Here is an 18,065-nt window from a genome sequence, read left to right as displayed (position 1 = left end):
TCATTGGGGTTAATGGGTGGTACTTAGGGTTATGGTGTCCTACAAACTGTTATACACCCACAAACACACACACACAAAGCTTTCGAAAGCTCACTAATACTAATGCGTGTATAACCTGAAATCATTTCTTTGCGCTAGTCCAATGAACTGATGATGATGTGATGATCATGTTGTTGATAGTGAAAATAAGCAAAAGAACAAAGTAATCAACAAATCAAAAAAGCAAAAAAAAAAGACTGTGAAATCAAAAGCAACAAGCTAAAGTCGAACAAGAAAGAAGAAGAAACTACGCGAAGAGGAAAAGTAACTAGCACAATGTCCACGATCAGCGAAAATGAGGCAGCTTCAACCGAGGGCGAGAGCACAGAGAGTACTCTGCAGCAGCTGAAGGCCAAAAAGAACAAATCCAATTTGTTTCTCATCAAATCGTACAGCTTCATTGACAAAACCAACACCATCAATAACAATAATAATAACAATAACATCAACAATAATAATAATAGTAGTAAACATAATAATAATAATATTAGTAGAGCATGTGCCAAGCTGACAACAGCTGAGCTGCTGTCGCCCGACTTGGATCCCTTTGTCGATATTTCATCCCTGGTTCTCTCGCAACCCGATGCCGACAAAAAGCAATCGCGTCTCAAGAAGCCCAAGAAACAAAAGCCGCCCAAGACAAAGACAAAGTCAAAGGCAAAGACAACAAAGCAACCGCAGCAGCAACACGAAGTGGATGAAGAACTGGAGATCAGTGAACAGGAAGCGATGCTCTTGCGTCGCAATGCGCCCCATGAATACGAGGAGTTATTGCAGCATCTGCCCAACGCCAACGGTGGCTCATTGCCACGCCCCCAATCGCTGCCAGCCAAAGTCCACTTGGAGGCGGCGTCCAGCGTTCTGATCGCTCCTCGAGCCCCAACGCCAGCCAAGCGTCTGAGCAACAACAACAACAACATCAAGCGCGAATCGTTTTTGCGCCAGAGTCTGCAGTCGATACGTCGCAGCTTTGGCTCCAACAAACACTCGTCGAAGCTAGCGATGATCGCCGCCTCAACGGCATCATCGCCAACAGCATCGCCGCTGCCTTCGCCATCGCCAAAGTCGCGTGTCTTCTCGAATGGTTCGACAACGTCTTCGGCTTCCACCACATCGTCGACGACGTCGTCGTGCTCCTCGTCGGCGGCCATCAGTCTGCTGATGAAGGCGCAGGCTCACAATCACATTCTCGACGAGTTCCTGCCCACACCTGTTGTTCTGCTGCTCAACGATCATTCCCAGGATGTTGGCGATGCGGGACGCCTTTCCAATAGGTAAGCGTCGGTTATTCAAGTTCAAGTTAAATCTTCAGTTTTAATTGAGATATTAAACGAGAAAAGCTTGCGGTCTTAAAGTGCTTTGAAAGTTTATGCCTAAGCTAACATATGTTGTTTTTGTCTAAATGATTTTTAAAGCTTTAATGCGCTTTTACAATTTTACAGCTTTCATGTGCTTTTAAGCTCCGAAAATGTATGTAGTTAAACCTTACGCCTCAATTAAGTTTTTCAACGAGCAAAGCTTGCTCTTTTAAAAGTGTTTGTAAAGCTTATAACTTACGAAGCTTTTTTTATATTTTTACATAGATCGTAAGAAAAGGGTTATTGGTATTGGCTTTTGTCCAAATGAGCTTACAAAGATTTACGCATTACAATTGATGCGTTGTACAGCTTTAATGTGCTTTTAGCAACTTTTAAATGTGCTTTCAAAGTCACCAAAAAGGTATTGAGCAATTGAAATTTTATAAATCAGCCAACAAGGGTTAACGGTTATACGTGTTTGTCTAAATGATCAGTAAAGCTTTAATGCGCTTTTACAATGTTAACGTAGTTCATAGCTTTAATGCGGTTAGAACCAATTTCAAATGTGCTTTCATAGACAGCAATAAGCAAGCTTCAAAAATGTATTGAACAATTGCGTTGTTGCAATAAAGTTGTTGAACGAGCAAAGCATGAGCATAAACCTTTTCATATTTTTACGAAGCTTTTTCATGTTTTACATAGATCGTCAGACAAGGGCGAATGGTTATACAATGGTTAAAAGTTTAAAAGCTTTAATGTGCTTTTAACAAAGGATTACAAATTATTACTTGTGTGTCTGAATAAGCTTTAAAGCTTTGGCATGTTTTTTACAATTTTAATGTGCTTTTAACCAAATTTAAATGCTCTTTCATAAAGAGCAAAAATGTATTGAATAATTGAAGCTCCAAAAATGTTGCACTAATTGAGTTGCCAAATAGCGACAAAATGCCAACTCGTTATTTTGTGATTGGATTGCTTTTGTATTACCTGATCTAAGATCTAAAGTGATCTTAGGGGGACAACAAACGACTTCCCCAAAAAAAAAAAAAATTGCCCATTCGGCCATCCGTCAATGGGGGGCAATTGAGAGACCGCTTGATGATATTCCGATTTGCATTCAATTCGTGTGTCTCATTCCCAACAAATACAGTAAAGTGAATGAGCGATTGACTGAATGACAAGACGAGACATCTATAAATAGATATATGGATAGACAGATAAGTCGGTGTATGTGTGTGTGAGTATATATATAGTATGTAATTACGCAAACATCGGCATAATGCCGTCACATATTTGGTATCCATATCATATCGTATTTGGGCGCTGAAATGCAATTTGCCGTTGCCAAAGTTTTGCGATGGAATTTATCATTGACGTCACACAACAAGAAGCTTCAAATTTTTTTGATTGTTTTAGATTCTAAAACATTTCGAAGAGCTCAACTTACAGATAAACTTTGGAGAGACAATACAAAAGTTCTCTAACTTTTATCAATTTAAAGATTTATTTTTTGAATAGAGTAATTTATTTCTAGTGACGTGTTAGCAAAAAAAAACAACAAGTGTTTTTCCACTTTTCACATTTAGGAAATATGCAAAATATTATTTTCTCACTTTTTTTCTCAGAAAATATTGTGGGAATTTTGATCGTGTTGAAAGCAATTTATGTTGTTGTTGAACATTACATTGCAGAAATCTTGAAATGTTTATGAATTTTGTTTATAGAGCGATGCGTCGCTATAAATTCCACTATTTTTCTATTTTTTATTGACTATGCTCGTTATGTGTTCCTAGAAATGCATTTCTTTATAATTCGCGTTGCTTTCGCTCGCATTCTATTATTGAACAAAATGGAACTATAAAGGCTGTTGTAAATCTTTTTATCGCACAAGAGAAAGCAAATATGATGATGTATATACAAAGTGTCAAGTCTGAAGCGAGAGACTTGATGGCGCATTTATTACGCACAAGAGTGAAGTGTATCAAGTGTGCTTAACCCTTTAGTGCCCCCGCAATGCTTTAATGCAATCTGAGCAATTGAGCATTAAGATGCGTGCAATTTGTTGCCGTTGTCCATTGCACTCTGTTCTGTTGTGTGCTCTGTGCGATTGTGGGCGATTCACTTAACTTGAAATAGTGCAAAAAATAAATATATGTATATATATTTTGAGTGCATTCGCGTTGATTGAATTTGCAGCGCTCTTTTGTTATCAGAGTAGCACCCTCTCACTCTTCCACACTCTCTCTCTCTCTTTCTCTCTTTCTCTCACTCTTGCCATAACATTAACACAAATAGGTCAATTGTTCGTTATAGGTTTTGAATTTCATTGCAATTTGTTGACAAATGTACAAATTTGTTGTAAATTTGCTAAATAAATGCAGCAGCAGCGAACGCGCAAGTGAACGCAACTAAACTGTGCTTCTGCCTCTCTCTCTCGGCTGTGCAAAGTTTATGCAAGCTGATAAACAGCTCATAAAAAATGCTAAAAATAATTCACTTTTTTTTGTTTTGTTATTATTTATATGCACACACACATACAAACATTTACACTTAGTAAGAATCAACAGCAGTTTGTTTATGAAAAGTGCTGCTGCACATTGTCGTGCTTTTCACGATAAACAAGTGGATCAAATGTAAAACAAAGCTTTATGACAGCGCAAAGATTAAATGTGCTTTTATAAGCCAATTACGTTTCCATGCAGTTGGCAAGCTTAAAGGTTGACAGACATAATCTTTTGATATCGTTTTATAATAGTTGCTTTAGAATTGCTTGGCTTAAACTGATTTACAAACTAGTCAAGCAGCTTTAATGTGCTTCCACAAAGTCTTTCATGTGCATTCATGACTCAAATGTTGTCTAACTAAAAAGTTGTATTACTCAATTGATTTCCTTAACAATTAATGTGGTTTTAAAATAACAAGAAGCTTCTCGAACTTTAGAGTGCTTTTCACAACTAAATTGAATTTATATATTTATAATATTTTCCAGTTTTTAATAGTTGCTTTTTAAATTTTGAGCTGTAACAGATTTGTTAAACAAGTAATCCAAATTTATAATAATGAAAAGCTCATTTATATAGTTGGGAAGCTTTAATGTGCTTTACACAAACACATTGAATGGGAAATGGAAAGTTGCTTTAGAAATTTGTAGCGAAAACTGTGGTTTTAAAATAATAAGAAGCACTTTTAAATAGTTGATAAACTTTAATGTGCTTTGATTAGCTTTTATGTGCTTTTCGCAAACAAGTTGAATTGATTTATTTATAATGTTTTCTTATTATGGAAAGTGACATTATAAATTCTGAGCTTAAATTCATTTGTTTGCCAATTAATGTAGTTTAATAATGACAAAAAGCTACTTTATATAGTGTATAAGCTTTAATGTGCTTCAAAAACCTTTTGTGTGCTTTTTACAATCAAATTAAATTGATTTATTTAAAATATTTTCTAAATATGAAAAATGGCTTTATAAATTCGAAGCTTTGACTGCTTTAATGTGCTTCAAGAAGAAGCTTTTATGTGATTTTACTTATTTAATGTCTGATTATAGATGTCTATAACATTTTCATCAATCAATCGAGCTTTATTTATTCTGAGCTAAGACTGTTTTAATGCGCTTCAAGAAGAAGCTTTACTTATTAAACTCCAGCTTATAGATTTCTATAACATTTGCAGCCTTTTCATCAATCAATCGAGTGCAACAAATGCTTTTGAGCTTCCGCTTTTCAGCTGGTGTTTGTTGTTGGTTAGGCGTGAAAGCGTGTTTGATTGATGTGCGCTCCAGTTGAGGCAAAGAACAATGCGAATTTTGCTCGCACAATCAGCTGACGGTGTTGTCGTTGTTCTTGTTGTTGTCGGTGTCGTTGATTACACACTTGTGTGTGTGTGTACAGTGGTTGATAATCCATCCCGTTTCCATCTCCACCTTTGTCTTGACGAGATTAGCGTTTCGTTTAAAGATAATCGCCTGCATTTAAAGCATTTGCACTCGCAACACCCATAAAGACTGCTTGTGTTGTCCCCCTCCCCTTCCCCTTTTTTGTTCCCCCCTCGGCGTTGTTGTTGTTGCCCTGTTTCCATTCAAAAACGTTGCGAGCGAGCGAGCGACAGACGTGAAGCACACTTCGCATTCAATTGACAGCGATCCGCTCAGTCTCTTATTTGTCTCTGTGTGTGTGTGAACACACATAGGGTGTGTGTTTGTGTATTTGTAGTTCTACTTAGATGCTATGCCATTGAATGGATTTTAATAATTTCACATATTTCAGTCTGTCTGTCGAGTCAGTTTCAGTCGCCGTTGAGCGGCCGGCGAATTCAAATCCACAACAAAACGAAACGAAACGAAACAAACACATACACACACACAGAGAGAGAAACAAACACTCAATCATCATAATAATAAATAGTAACAAACAGAAATAAAATGTTATAAAAATACTCGGCGTATTTATTTAAACACATTGCAACAAAGCACGCCTCATAAATTGTATTTTGGGTATGTTTTAATTATCATTAATTCATTTATACAAATATTTCGCTAGCCAACTTTTATTTCACTTGTTGTGTTTTGTTTTGCTTCGGTTTTTTCTGTATTTTTTTTTTGGCTGTCAAGTGAAAGTGTTTCGACGATTTTATGTGATATTTTTGATGAAAGTTTTAAGAAAAGAACGGACAGAAACAGCAGCGAAAAAAAAAAACAGCTGTGTGTTTGGGGTGTGTCGAATGCGAGAAATACACTTTGCGAAATGCTTGTAGTAAAGAAGCTTTTGTAACAACTTTTGAAGCTGATTAAAGATCTACCAAAGCAGAAACTGGTAAGTTTGAAAGACACAAATTCGGTTTGCTTGCTTTAAATTATAAATTATTTTACTTACTACGATTTCTTTTAATCAAATGTTATGTTAATGTTGACAAAGCTGCTTAAAGCTCCTTAAAAGCTCACACTTGTCAGCAAAAGATACATTAATCTTGAAAGAAATGAAATTTGGCTTGTTTAATATTTATTTATTACATTAAATCAAGTATTAAATACTGAATTTAATTTACAGAAAAGAAAGCGCTGTCTGCTAGGGTTTTCGACTCGAAATTCAGCTTATAATCAAGTACATTACCTTCAAAAGTTGAAAAAATTATGCTGACAATGTTCTACGATCTAGTTGCTTCCAGTTATATTCTCTGAGAGTTCAAATAAGTAATTATTATTTCAACTTCGAGCGATATAACTTTAGCGGCAAAGCTGCATAAAGCTCGCTAAAAGCTCACACTTATTAACAAAAGCTATATTAATCTTGAAAAAAAGGGAAATTGATTTATAATCAAGTACATTGCAAGCAAAAGTTTAATTACTTAAGCTAACATTCATATATATATATATATATATATATATATATATATATATATCTAGTTGCTTCCAGTTATATCCTCTGAAAGTTATTCAAATAACCAACTATTTTGACAACTTTGAGCAATCTAGATTTATAGAGAAAGCTGATTAAAGCTCGTTAAAATCTGCATTAATCTTGAAAGAATGGAAATTTGATTTATAATCAAGTACATCGTATACGATCTAGTTGCTTCCAGTTATATCCTCTGAGAGTTCAAATAAGCATTTGTTCTGTCAACTTTGAGCGATCTAGCTTTAGCGAGTCCCAAGTTCAGATAGGCAGGAAGATAGTCGGACAGCCTCCGTGACTCGTTAAGCGTTTCAACGATAAGTGACTACAGTGGGATCTCACTCACGGAGATAATAAACAATATGTTTTTGCTGTTGTTGTTGCTGTTGTTGTTGTTGTTTGTGATAAGCGCGCAAACACAAATGAATTCTTTGGGAAAAACGTAGCTCCCACACACTTATATATATGTATAGCTTAATTTAATGTCTTTTAAGTGTGAACCGGTTCGTTATAAATGTATATACTACTATAGTATAGAGTAGGGGAAGGAGAAAAAAAACTAAATTATCGTCAAGTGACAAACAAATAAACAAACAAACAAACGGACAGACATCCGGACGAACGGACATTGAAACTTGGTAAATTGTCGTAATTATATCATCACAATTATAAAAGAACGTAACACACACACACATTATATTGTCATAAAGCATTTCGAACTTTGCGCTAAACTATTCAGATACGTTCCGTATATAGTATAAATATAGCAGTCCGAATGGGAACTGACTGAAAATCATGTTCACGGTTCTATTGGCTGCCTGACTCATTAGCAAAGCCGTGTCTAATGCGGCGTTTCTTAGCCAAGTTGTTCCACCATCATCAGAGCCATGGCAAATCAATGGAACCACGTAATTGGAATTAAATAAAATGAAATCGACATGAAAACATTGCGAAAATAGAAGAAAGAGTGAGAGAGGACAGAGAAGGGAGAAGAGAGAGGGAAGTCAGCGGAAAACAATCATTAACTAACTGTTTATATCGTGTGTGTGGAAAAATAATTGCTTACGATACATTATAAAACACTTTTTTATTTTTGGCCAGCAGCTAGAAGAAGCGTTGAACAATAGAACAGTCAAATAACACGGTGACTAAGGGAAATACTGTTAGAATTTTGGAGGGAGAGAGAAGGAGAGAGAATTTTAACCATATTTATATACCCTGTAATTCGGCATTTGGTAAGCAGTACGCATAGAATAAATGTTATTTTTGCTTCTGCGGTATATTAATTTGGTATATTTTTATAGACAAAGAGAAAGATAGAGATCAGAGGGGAGATTTTTAACCATATTAATATACCCTGTAATTAGTACAAGTTTTTTTTAGCTGTAAGCATAAGAGAATTAATGTTCTGTGGCTCTGCTCTATACACTTTTTCATAGTATTTTTGCGGTATATTATTATTGGTACATTTTTGGAGAGAGAAAGTGTGAAGGGGGGAGATTTTTAACCATATCAATATACCCTGTAATTATAAACACTTTGTTTAGATGTGTAAAGACATTTGGTAAGCAGTAAGCATAGGCAAATAAATGTTCTTTTTGCTACTGCGGTATATTAATTTGGTATATTTTTCATAGAGAAAGAGAAAGCTAGACAGAAGAGGGACGATTTCTAACCATTTTAATATACCCTATAATTATTAAAACTTAAGATGTGTAAAGACATTTGGTAAGCTGCAAGCAAATACATGTTCATTGGTAGTGCTCTTTGTACTTTTCAGTATTTTTTTCAGTATATTAATTTGGTAGATTTTTAAAATATGGTTTTATTGATAATTGATAGCGAATATCTCACAGTCGAGCACACTTGACTCTTGTTTTGCTACTTGTTTTTAGTATATTTGCGGTATATTAATTCGGTATATTTTTAGAATATGGTTTTATTGACAATTGGTAGCGGGTATCTGCTTCCTTACTTGTTTGTAAAACCAATAATGCAAATAATAAATATTAAACATTATTTATAGTTGTAACAAAAATAATATAAAAACAGAAAATTCAAAAACTAAAGAAGATAAACGCTTTCAATGTCACTTTATTTAATTTCTCAGTTAAATTTACACATAGTTTGCACTTTACAGCATAACTGCTAGTCGAGCATCTCTTGTTGTTGCCCTGTTGTTGTAGCTGTGTGGGCAAATAAAACAACGGCAATAAATCGACAAGCATGCCAATAATATATACAGTTCAGAGGCCCAAACAATTATTTATGATATCGCAATGAACTTCAAAGCTGACGCAAGCGAAAATTGCCAATTATTTGCCTAAACCCGCCCCCTTTATCTCTCTCTTTCTCTCTCTATCTGTATACATATATATATCTCGATCGTTCCACCTTCTCGATTTGTTTGGAAAAATAGCACATATTTTATAGAACAAATACAATTTTGCATCTCAGAGCGCCCAAAATATATTTTTGGTTAGCCGGTAATGCAAATCGCATGTCGTTTCTAGATTTTTGCGATGGGATGGAATGGGATGGGATATAATAATAATAATAAATCATAAACCATTGGAATATCACATAGTATCTCTAATCATTTAGGTAACTAAGAGCTCTGATTACATTTGCTGCTGCCACCAAGTGTAAATTTGCAATGGAATGGGCAACTGGATAATTTGTGGAGTCATGATACGATAAGTCTTTATTAGTGATTGCTTTATAGTCCGGCATTTGAAATGCCCTCGAAATCATTTAAATGTGTGAAAGCGCGATACAAAACGAATTTATTTTTAAGTTTATACTTGTTATCCATAGATTTGAAGGGTATTATAATTGAAGGAGTCATATCCGACCACATAAAAGGTATATATTCTTGATCAGCAGTTGTCCGTCTGTCTGTCTGTCCGTGCGTATGCATACCCAGATCTCAGAGATTATAATAGGTAGAGCTATAATGTTTTCGAAAGTTGTAAAAGCTATTTAAGAAATACTTTTATATATTTATAATAGCAAAAATTCCTACTCCAATCGGATCTTAGTTTGCTTTGCCTGACAAACTGGTGTATTTTATATTCTATGGTATATTTTGAGTGTTATAAAATATCGATATCGATACCAAACAGTTGTTGGTATATTTTAGTATTTTGCGGTATATTTTTAATGTTTGGTGATTATAAATTTAATATATAATATATATTTAATATTTAATTTATATATTTTTGCATTTTTTGTGGTATATTTTTGGTATGGCGTAGCGTAAAATTTTGGTAAATGTGTAGCGGGTATCTCATAGTCGAGCACACTCGTCTGTAGTATTCTTACTTGTTTTCTTACAACTATAAAATTTGCATGTGAACTTAAAATATGTACATATTCTCTATAAGAACATTGCCGATTTGAATGAGACATAGTTTAGTATTTAATTGACAAGTTCTACTATTTGCATAGCCATTAATGAACATCAAAGAATAGTAATTAGAAATGACAAGTTCTCATGGAAATTATTGACTTCCAGGGTATCTGACAGTCACGCGCTTTCATTCACACTTAATTGAAACACACACACACACAACCAAAAAGTCGCTGAACTGATAAGCAGTATTGATATTATGTATAAACATTTAACTGCATACATATATACATAATAAATATATATCGAGACTAGGTATACATATACGTATTGGATGACTCATTGTGCTATTTGTTAATGGGTCAGAGAAAAACCCTGAGATATATATTATTATTATATATATATGTAGCTATGTGATTTTGTTTTTCACTCTTTTGCTTTCTTGGCATCCATAAAAACAGCTTGTAGTTGGATTCTTCCTGGATTCTGTTGTTGTTGTTGCTCAACTGATTTCCAAGATATTTACGAGCGACGTCAAAGCAAATATTTGTTCAATTTGGCACCGCGCACCCCACACAGACACATTTTCTCGTTTTACGTTTTTGGCACAAAATGAAAATTCATTTTCATTACTAAATGTGCTTTGATTTCAACGTAAATTCCATAATTATCAAACTTACAGAGCTAAGGAAGTTTATACACAATTTTTACTACAATTTAATGCTACAATTTCCGCTAACAAATGAACAGAAAAAAACCGCAAGAAAACAGAAATCAAATGTCTTCTTTCCGTTGGTTAAAGGTTTTGTTGAACCTTCTTAAAATCAATACTTTGATTAGCTTTAAGCTCTTGAATCGGTTCTAAAAATGATTTACCTTTAAATTATGCAGTTTAGTAATCAATATAGTAATAATTGTGTATGCCAAAAGCATAAACAGTATTTAAATTCCTTCCTGAACCGGTTCACAAGGCGGTTCATTGTGTTATCTCTGCTCCTAGTCAAATGTCATACTTATTAAACAGAAAACACACATCTTTCCTGATCTGTATTTTAATAATTTGGTATGGCAAAAGAAGAGTCGTTGGTTGAATGTCTTGTTGAACCGGTTTAAAGCCAATACTATGATTAGCTTTAAGTTTTTAAACCGGTTCTTAAAATGGTTCACTTGATTCACCCTTAAATTAGTTGTTTAAAAATTAATACACTAATAATTGGGTATGCCAAAAGCATAATTAGTATTGAAACTTCTTCCTGAACCGGTTCACAAAGCGGTTCAGTGCGATACCTCTGCTCATAGTCAAATGTCATAATTAGCGTACTTACAGCAAGGCAAAAACAGTGCGGAGGAAGTTAGTTTATACACAATTTTTACTACAATTTAGTGCTACAATTTCCGCCAACAGCAGACAGAAAAAAAATCCACAACAAAGCAGAAAGAAATAAAATAAATAAAAAATCGCGCGTTTTTCTCACTTTGTTGCAGCGTGGATGGAAAGGGGAAAGAAGGAGGCAACTCTGGTGTGGAGACAACGTCGTCGACATTTAATTAGTTGCGTGTCTGACTTTCTGTCTGCCGCCTCTGCCACATTTGCTGCCGCCTCACCGTTGCCACTTGCTCCGCTGGTAAAAATCTCTTTTATGGCCGCCAAGCATGAAAATTTAATGCTGACCTGTCGCCACATTGCCCAGTCACCAAGAGAGGGAAGCGAAGGCGGGTGTGGGTGCAGGGGCATCTCTCTGTCTCTTGGTGCCTGCTTAATGCAATTTGCGTTGCATTTCTTCAATATGATATGGTCCTCTCATTCTCCAACTCATGGACTCACGCGGTGGTTGCACATGCCACACAATGGGTTAATAAACTTTGCCCTTGCTCGGCTTGCAAACTATGCAATTGAATGCTGTCAAAAGGGTTGCGAGGGTGCTTCGTAAAGTTGCGCGATTTAGCGAAACATCAATTTTAGATTGAGTGCGAAATAAAATAATGTCAAACTGATTTGCAACGAATATCTTTATATTAACTAAATTCGAAAAAGATTTTTATAAAAAAAAATATGAAGCAGTTAGTTTTAAAACACATTTATCTCTAATAAAATTTTTTGAATTGATGGGAAGTAGACTACAAACTGAATTTGACTTAAACTGTCTATTCTACAAGATTTTATATAGAAAATTAATGAAGCAATAATTTCTGAAACATATTTATTTCAAATACTTTGTTTAAAAATGATTATAGTTTTACTATAAACTGCATTTGTTTTCTACAAGATTTTATAAACAAAATATAATGAAGTAATTATTTCTAAAGCAACTTATAAATGTTGGAATTTATTTATATAAATCACATTTCATTTGCGCTGTTGCCAAACAAAAAAGTTTAAAAAAGTTGCCATTCATTGCTAATTTCTATTTGTTCCAGAAATTTACCAACATTTTCCGTAATTTAAATATTACACATATAATTAATAATTCAATATTATGCTAATACAATATTTTGAGCCATATTTAAATTCCATATAACTATTTTTCAACATTCTTCCATTTCAGTCTCTTTTGTATTACGCAAATTCAATAAATTTTTCAAACTGCCCTCGCAACTGCTCGTTTCGTACATGCTTGTGAAACTTGGCAACTATGTTGCATAAGTTCTTCAGGCACATAAGCCACACTTTGGCAATCGATATTGAAATGCAGAACTTGCTGCTGTTGTTTGGCTCACTCGTCTTTCTTCTCTCGTTGCTCGTTTCTTGTTGCTCGCATTCTCTTCTTACATTTCTTGAGCATTTCGCTTTGCCATTTTCAATTACGAAAATCGAGAATGCAATTCACAAAAAAAATGTTTCAGGGACAGGGCCATGGGAACTTAGACAGCTGTCAATTGTGCATTCAGCTCGCTGGGGAGAAGAAGGAGGAGAAAGGGGAGGCGTTGCTTTTATTGGGTTGGGTTTCTCCCGACCCTGAAAATGCAAATTAAGTGTTGCAAAACGTTCTATATTTAACTCATTGTTGGCTTCGCGTAATTTCCTGGTTCACACAAACTTTGTGTGTTACTTGTATAACAATATTTATCATTTGAATTAAACGTGTGTTCCAAAGTCAATGCTTTAACTTGCTGAACCGGTTCGCTCTCTTGGCGTTTAGAATATGTTGATTTATTATCAATTTATCTATAATTTAATTTACCACAAAAACAGTTGTTGTTTATTCTTATTTTTGAAGCGCTTCAAATTCAATGATATGTTAAACTTTTATTTGCTGAACCGGTTCACGCAATGTTTTGCCTCGTTGAGTTTTTTACCTTCAAAATATGTTCTTTTCGTATCGGTATTTCTATAATTTGGTATGTGAAAAGAAGATTTGTTGGTTTAATGTCTTGTCGAACCGGTTTAAAGTCAATACTCTAATTTTCCTTAAGTTTTTGAACCGGTTCTCAAAATGGTTCACTTGATTCAGCCTTCAATTATGTTGTTTAATAATCAATACAGTAATAATTAAGAATCCCAAAAGCATAATTAGTGTGGTACTCCTTGTTGAACCGGTTCACAAAGTGGTTCAGTGCGTTATCTCTGCTCATAGTCAAGCTACCTTGTTGAAATTTGGCATGCACGAAGCTCAGGTGCTCGTCCTTTTTGCGCATTCCGGTTGCGGTTGAGTGTGTGGCGAAGCAGCCCTGGTTTTTGGCCCTAAGGCGGTATAAAATTGATGTGTAGGCTCATTTGGGCCAACAGTCAGTGTCGTGTTCTTGTGCCGTGCTAAGCAAAAATGCTAATTACACTTCAGAGTATACGAATAATCGTGAATGCACTCGAATTTGTATTCGTTGTCGTCTTGGTATTTGCATTTGCATGCACATAAAATGCAAGTGGCTATTACATTTTGCTTATTTGTTTGTTTGTTGTTTTTTTTCGTGGAATACAAAACCCGAAGCATGCTAAATTCAGAGACTCTTCGTGTGTTAGTGTATATGTGTGTCTATTTTAATGCTTATCGCAGCGTTTAATGCTCACACACCCACGCGACCATCAAACTTAATTTAATTAAGTTATCACAAGCTGCAAAATTGGACGCGCGCACATATCTTGCGGATACTTTCGTAAAATCCAAAAAGAAAAACGAAAAAAAAAATGTATCGCACAGGCAGCGGCAGCGCTTTGCTGTGTCTCGCTCAGAGTTTAACTGCTAGCCACGCCTCCAACTGGAATCGACTTGGCCACAACACTGCCAACGACCAGGATGTTATACCAGAGCAACAAGAGCAGCGACGCAAAAATGGCAACAAGCGCATTTTACTCAAGGCCAGGTACGCAAATGATTAAAGTCAGAGAGTTGGGAGGAAGATTTTGTTCCGCCTCCAAATAGAGATGCTCCGACTGAGGTCATCACTGAAAATGAGTCAGGCAACGTTTTGTTTTGTCGAGAAACGTTTCGAAGTTGAAACTCGGAGATTGCAGGCTTTGAAATGGAATATTTTGGAAGTGAAATACATTAAAAGTGCATTCTACAATATACGATACGAATTTAGTAAAAGGAAGATTCTACAGTTTGTTTATGCGAAACATATTGGAATGAAACAGAAATTATGGGTCAGGCAATGTTTTGTTTTGTCGAGGAATGTTTGAAAGTTGAAACATTCGGAGATTGCTAATCTTCAAATGGAATATTTTAGAAGTGAAATATATACATTAAAAGTGCATATTTGTTGGATACGAATTTAGTAAAGGGAAGATTCTACAGTTTATGTGAAACATGTTGGAATGAAACACTTCACTGCAGTTTGCTTGCTTCTAATGAAGTGAAATTGTGCTTAAACATTTTGATTTTGAAACAAGTTTGGAGATTTTGTTAAATGAAAAGTAGTAGAAAATGTAAGAATGACTTTAGTTTAGTTGTTTGTAATCAAATGAAATGATTCTGAAAAGGTTTGGAATCGAAACATGACAGAAAGCTTTCTAGATTTTATTTAAATAAATAGTGGTTGGTCACGTTTTGGAAACACATTTGCATTTCTTGTCGAACTTATTAAACAAATTTATTGAAATATTATTAAAAAAAAACATGCTGGAATCAAAAAAATAGTTCGGTTGTTTCCAATAAAATGAAATGATTCTGAAACAATGACAGAAAGTTTTGCAAATTTAATTTAAATTAAATTTAGGTGTTTCAAATGGAATTAAATGATGCTGAAACGGTTTGGTATTGAAACATGTTTTTTAGATAATTGAATAGTATTACGTTGGTTACATTTTGTAAAACCGTTTGCATTTGTTAATGAATTTGATAACCAAATTTATAAAGATTACAGTTTGATGTTCACGAAACATGTTGAAATGAAACACTTCACTTTAGCATGCAATAAAATTAAATGATTTTAAAACGATATTGAATTGAAACAGTTTGAAGTTTTTTCAAATTTGATTGAAATATATTGTAATACTTTTAAATTTGACGCTTGCGAAACATGTGAGAAAAGAAACACTTTACTGTAGTTTACTCTGAAATACTTTCGATGAATTTATGCTTGCTCCCAGCTGTAAGATTGTAGGATAAAAACACTTTCCAGCATTTTCTTGTCAGTTTACTTTTGTTTGCTCATCTAGAATTTTGGGAGTTCTTGTTCGAGATGTTTCTGATTTCTCCTCTCGAGAGACACAAATGGTTGCATCATAGGCAACTGAACTGAAAAATACACAAATGGATGCAGAACAGAAAAGAGAAGAAGAAAGTCTTTCGATATAGCTGATGATGATTTTACTCAAATACACAATTTACACTTGTGCAAAAAAGGGAATGTGCTGGCATTATTTGGAATGTGGAACATATGAAGTGGATTGCGAGTTTTTTTCTCTCTCTTTTCTAAAGGAAACAATGTAATACAAATATATTGAATATGGAATGCAAGTGTTAATGCTTTCTTTCATAATGTATTCTGCAACTGTGGCATTTGTGGCATCATCAATCAGATGACGCTGGTGTATTCGTATGCCGTTTGCGTAGACAAGTGCCAAGGGCCTCGTAGCTGAGCATCGAGGTGGATGCCAAATGTTGTGAACTGCTGCAGAGCTTCACCGGTGATTTACCCATTTGCATAAGCAACTCTTCGATGCGTTCCGTCTTCACCTTGATGATGTTCTCCATGTGGGCCAAACGCTTTTGATTCGCATCGATGATCGCCTCTTTGGCTAAATTATCACGTGCCATCTTCTCGTACAGCGAATAGAGAATCATCTTTTGTGGCACCTGAACGATGCCATCGCCCACCTGTTTATTGACCACCACCGTTTTCACCTCATCATTCTCCTCCCAGATCTGCTCTTGGGCCAAGATCGCATTCCGTGTCTCCACCACACGTTGGCGTTTCTTCAATCGCATTATCTCATGCAACATCACTTCCGCGGCTCCGTGTGCTCCGGTTGATAATTGCTCCATGAACTCACGACTCAAATTCAGATTGAATTTGGCCAACACCTTGTAGTTGAATGTCTCCCAATTGGCGATCTTCAATTGAACGCTGCTTCGCTTTGGGAAATTGTTGAGATCGATCAGTCGCGGGTGATCGCGTTTCATCATCTCGGCGAGGGGCAAAACATCGGAGAAATCGCGACGCAATCGTGATGTATTGATGTCGTTATGTTGCAGCCATTTGTGCACATCGACAATCTCCTCGTTGCTCAGCGTCTTGTTGCTTATGGTGTGCATTGTATTCTCTTTTTCCTGTTCTGTTGATTTGTATATATGTGGTTGGTATCCACACACTCCCACACACACACACACACACACTGGATAGGTAGATCGCACGTGTATCGAGCTGTGTGAGAGCTGTTCGTTTTTTTTTCGAGCTAAGCTCTCTCTCTCAATTTCAGTTGCACTGTTTGCTATGATTTCAAATTTATTTTTCTTTTCTTTATTTGTCACAAATCGCAGTTGCGAATATAGACAACAACACTGGGTGATACTTGCTGCTCAAAATAGTATAAATATACTAAACAAAATACTTAAATATACTAAATGTTTTATTTGGTATCGAGCTCACATTCAATAAAAGCAAATTCACATTCAATATTATCGTTAAAATGAACAAACAAAAAATTTAAATATATACCAAATGTTGTATTTGGTATCGAGCGTACATTCAATTAAAGAAAAACAATGCCAGAGCCCTATAATCGTTAAAATATACTTTAAAAAAATACGCAAAAATATACCAAATATCATATTTGGTATCTTGTTTACATTCAATAAAAATAAATACACATTCAATATTATCTTTAAAGTATAAAAACAGTAAATTTAAATATACCAAAAGTTCTATTTGGTATCGAGGTTACATTCAATAAAAACAAATTCAATTTCAAAAAAATCAATACAAATCCAGGGTTGTATTATCGTTGAAATATACCAACAAAAAATACATTAATATACAATATATTATATTTGGTATATTAAGCTCACATAGGTCAGACTGGCATGCAAACTCAACTGATGCGAGCTTTCGCTCAAGCTATTCATTAGAGCTTTCCATAGTGCCAAAGTTCATGGACAAACGCTTTTAGTTCGTAAACTAAATGCAAAAGATAAGCTAGGAGGAAGTGATTACTTGAAAACTAGCTAAGGATAAATCTCAAAAATTAAGCTAAACTGCTGCGAGCTTTCGTTCATAATGTTGCAATGCAACTAGATTTTATTAGAGCTTTCCGCAGTGGCAAAGCTCATAGACAAGCGCTTTAGTTCGTAAACTAAATGCAAAATCCATAAAGATAAGGTCGATAAGTTGATAGCGATTACGTAGTAAAGCCTTCAAAGCTCAGTGATAAGCTTCGATAATGCGGGCAAATCGATTACGTATTGTAATTGTGATAAACGCGTGTGATAACGCAAAAAGTGCAATTAACAATGACAGCAAAGCTTTTGCTTTTTTGTTGACTAAAAGAAAGAAAGTTGATGGGGCTTTTTTGCGCAAGTAGCTTAATGAGCTTTAAGTTTAAGT

At 35.0% G+C, this 18,065-nt stretch overlaps 2 protein-coding genes across 7 annotated transcripts in view; one reads left to right on the top strand and one right to left on the bottom strand.

Annotated features, from left to right (window-relative positions):
• LOC133847397 (GRAM domain-containing protein 2B-like) overlaps positions 1 to 18,065 on the top strand; it is a 49,283-nt gene that overhangs the window by 12,073 nt on the left and 19,145 nt on the right. For 2 of the 6 annotated variants that reach the window (XM_062282398.1, XM_062282400.1), the window contains exon 2: positions 139 to 1,313. The exons of 2 other annotated variants lie outside the window; for them this stretch is intronic. In XM_062282398.1, the coding sequence (XP_062138382.1) occupies positions 316 to 1,313 (998 nt within the window). In that variant the 5' untranslated portion in view covers positions 139 to 315. Of the gene's footprint in view, positions 1 to 138; positions 1,314 to 5,684; positions 5,833 to 14,190; positions 14,382 to 18,065 lie in introns of those variants that run through there. 2 more of the 6 variants (XM_062282405.1, XM_062282404.1) reach the window with 2 other exon arrangements.
• On the bottom strand, positions 15,807 to 16,940 carry LOC133848834 (sperm flagellar protein 1-like). The gene has a single exon (XM_062284528.1). It carries the CDS (start codon positions 16,775 to 16,777, stop codon positions 16,034 to 16,036), a length of 744 nt encoding a protein of 247 aa, XP_062140512.1. The 5' UTR covers positions 16,778 to 16,940; the 3' UTR covers positions 15,807 to 16,033.

Source organism: Drosophila sulfurigaster, chromosome X, assembly GCF_023558435.1.
Source record: "Drosophila sulfurigaster albostrigata strain 15112-1811.04 chromosome X, ASM2355843v2, whole genome shotgun sequence".
NCBI classification, from domain to species: domain Eukaryota; kingdom Metazoa; phylum Arthropoda; class Insecta; order Diptera; family Drosophilidae; genus Drosophila; species Drosophila sulfurigaster.
The sequence above is the reverse complement of the archived record's forward strand: the minus strand, read 5'-3'. Positions and strand labels throughout refer to the sequence as shown.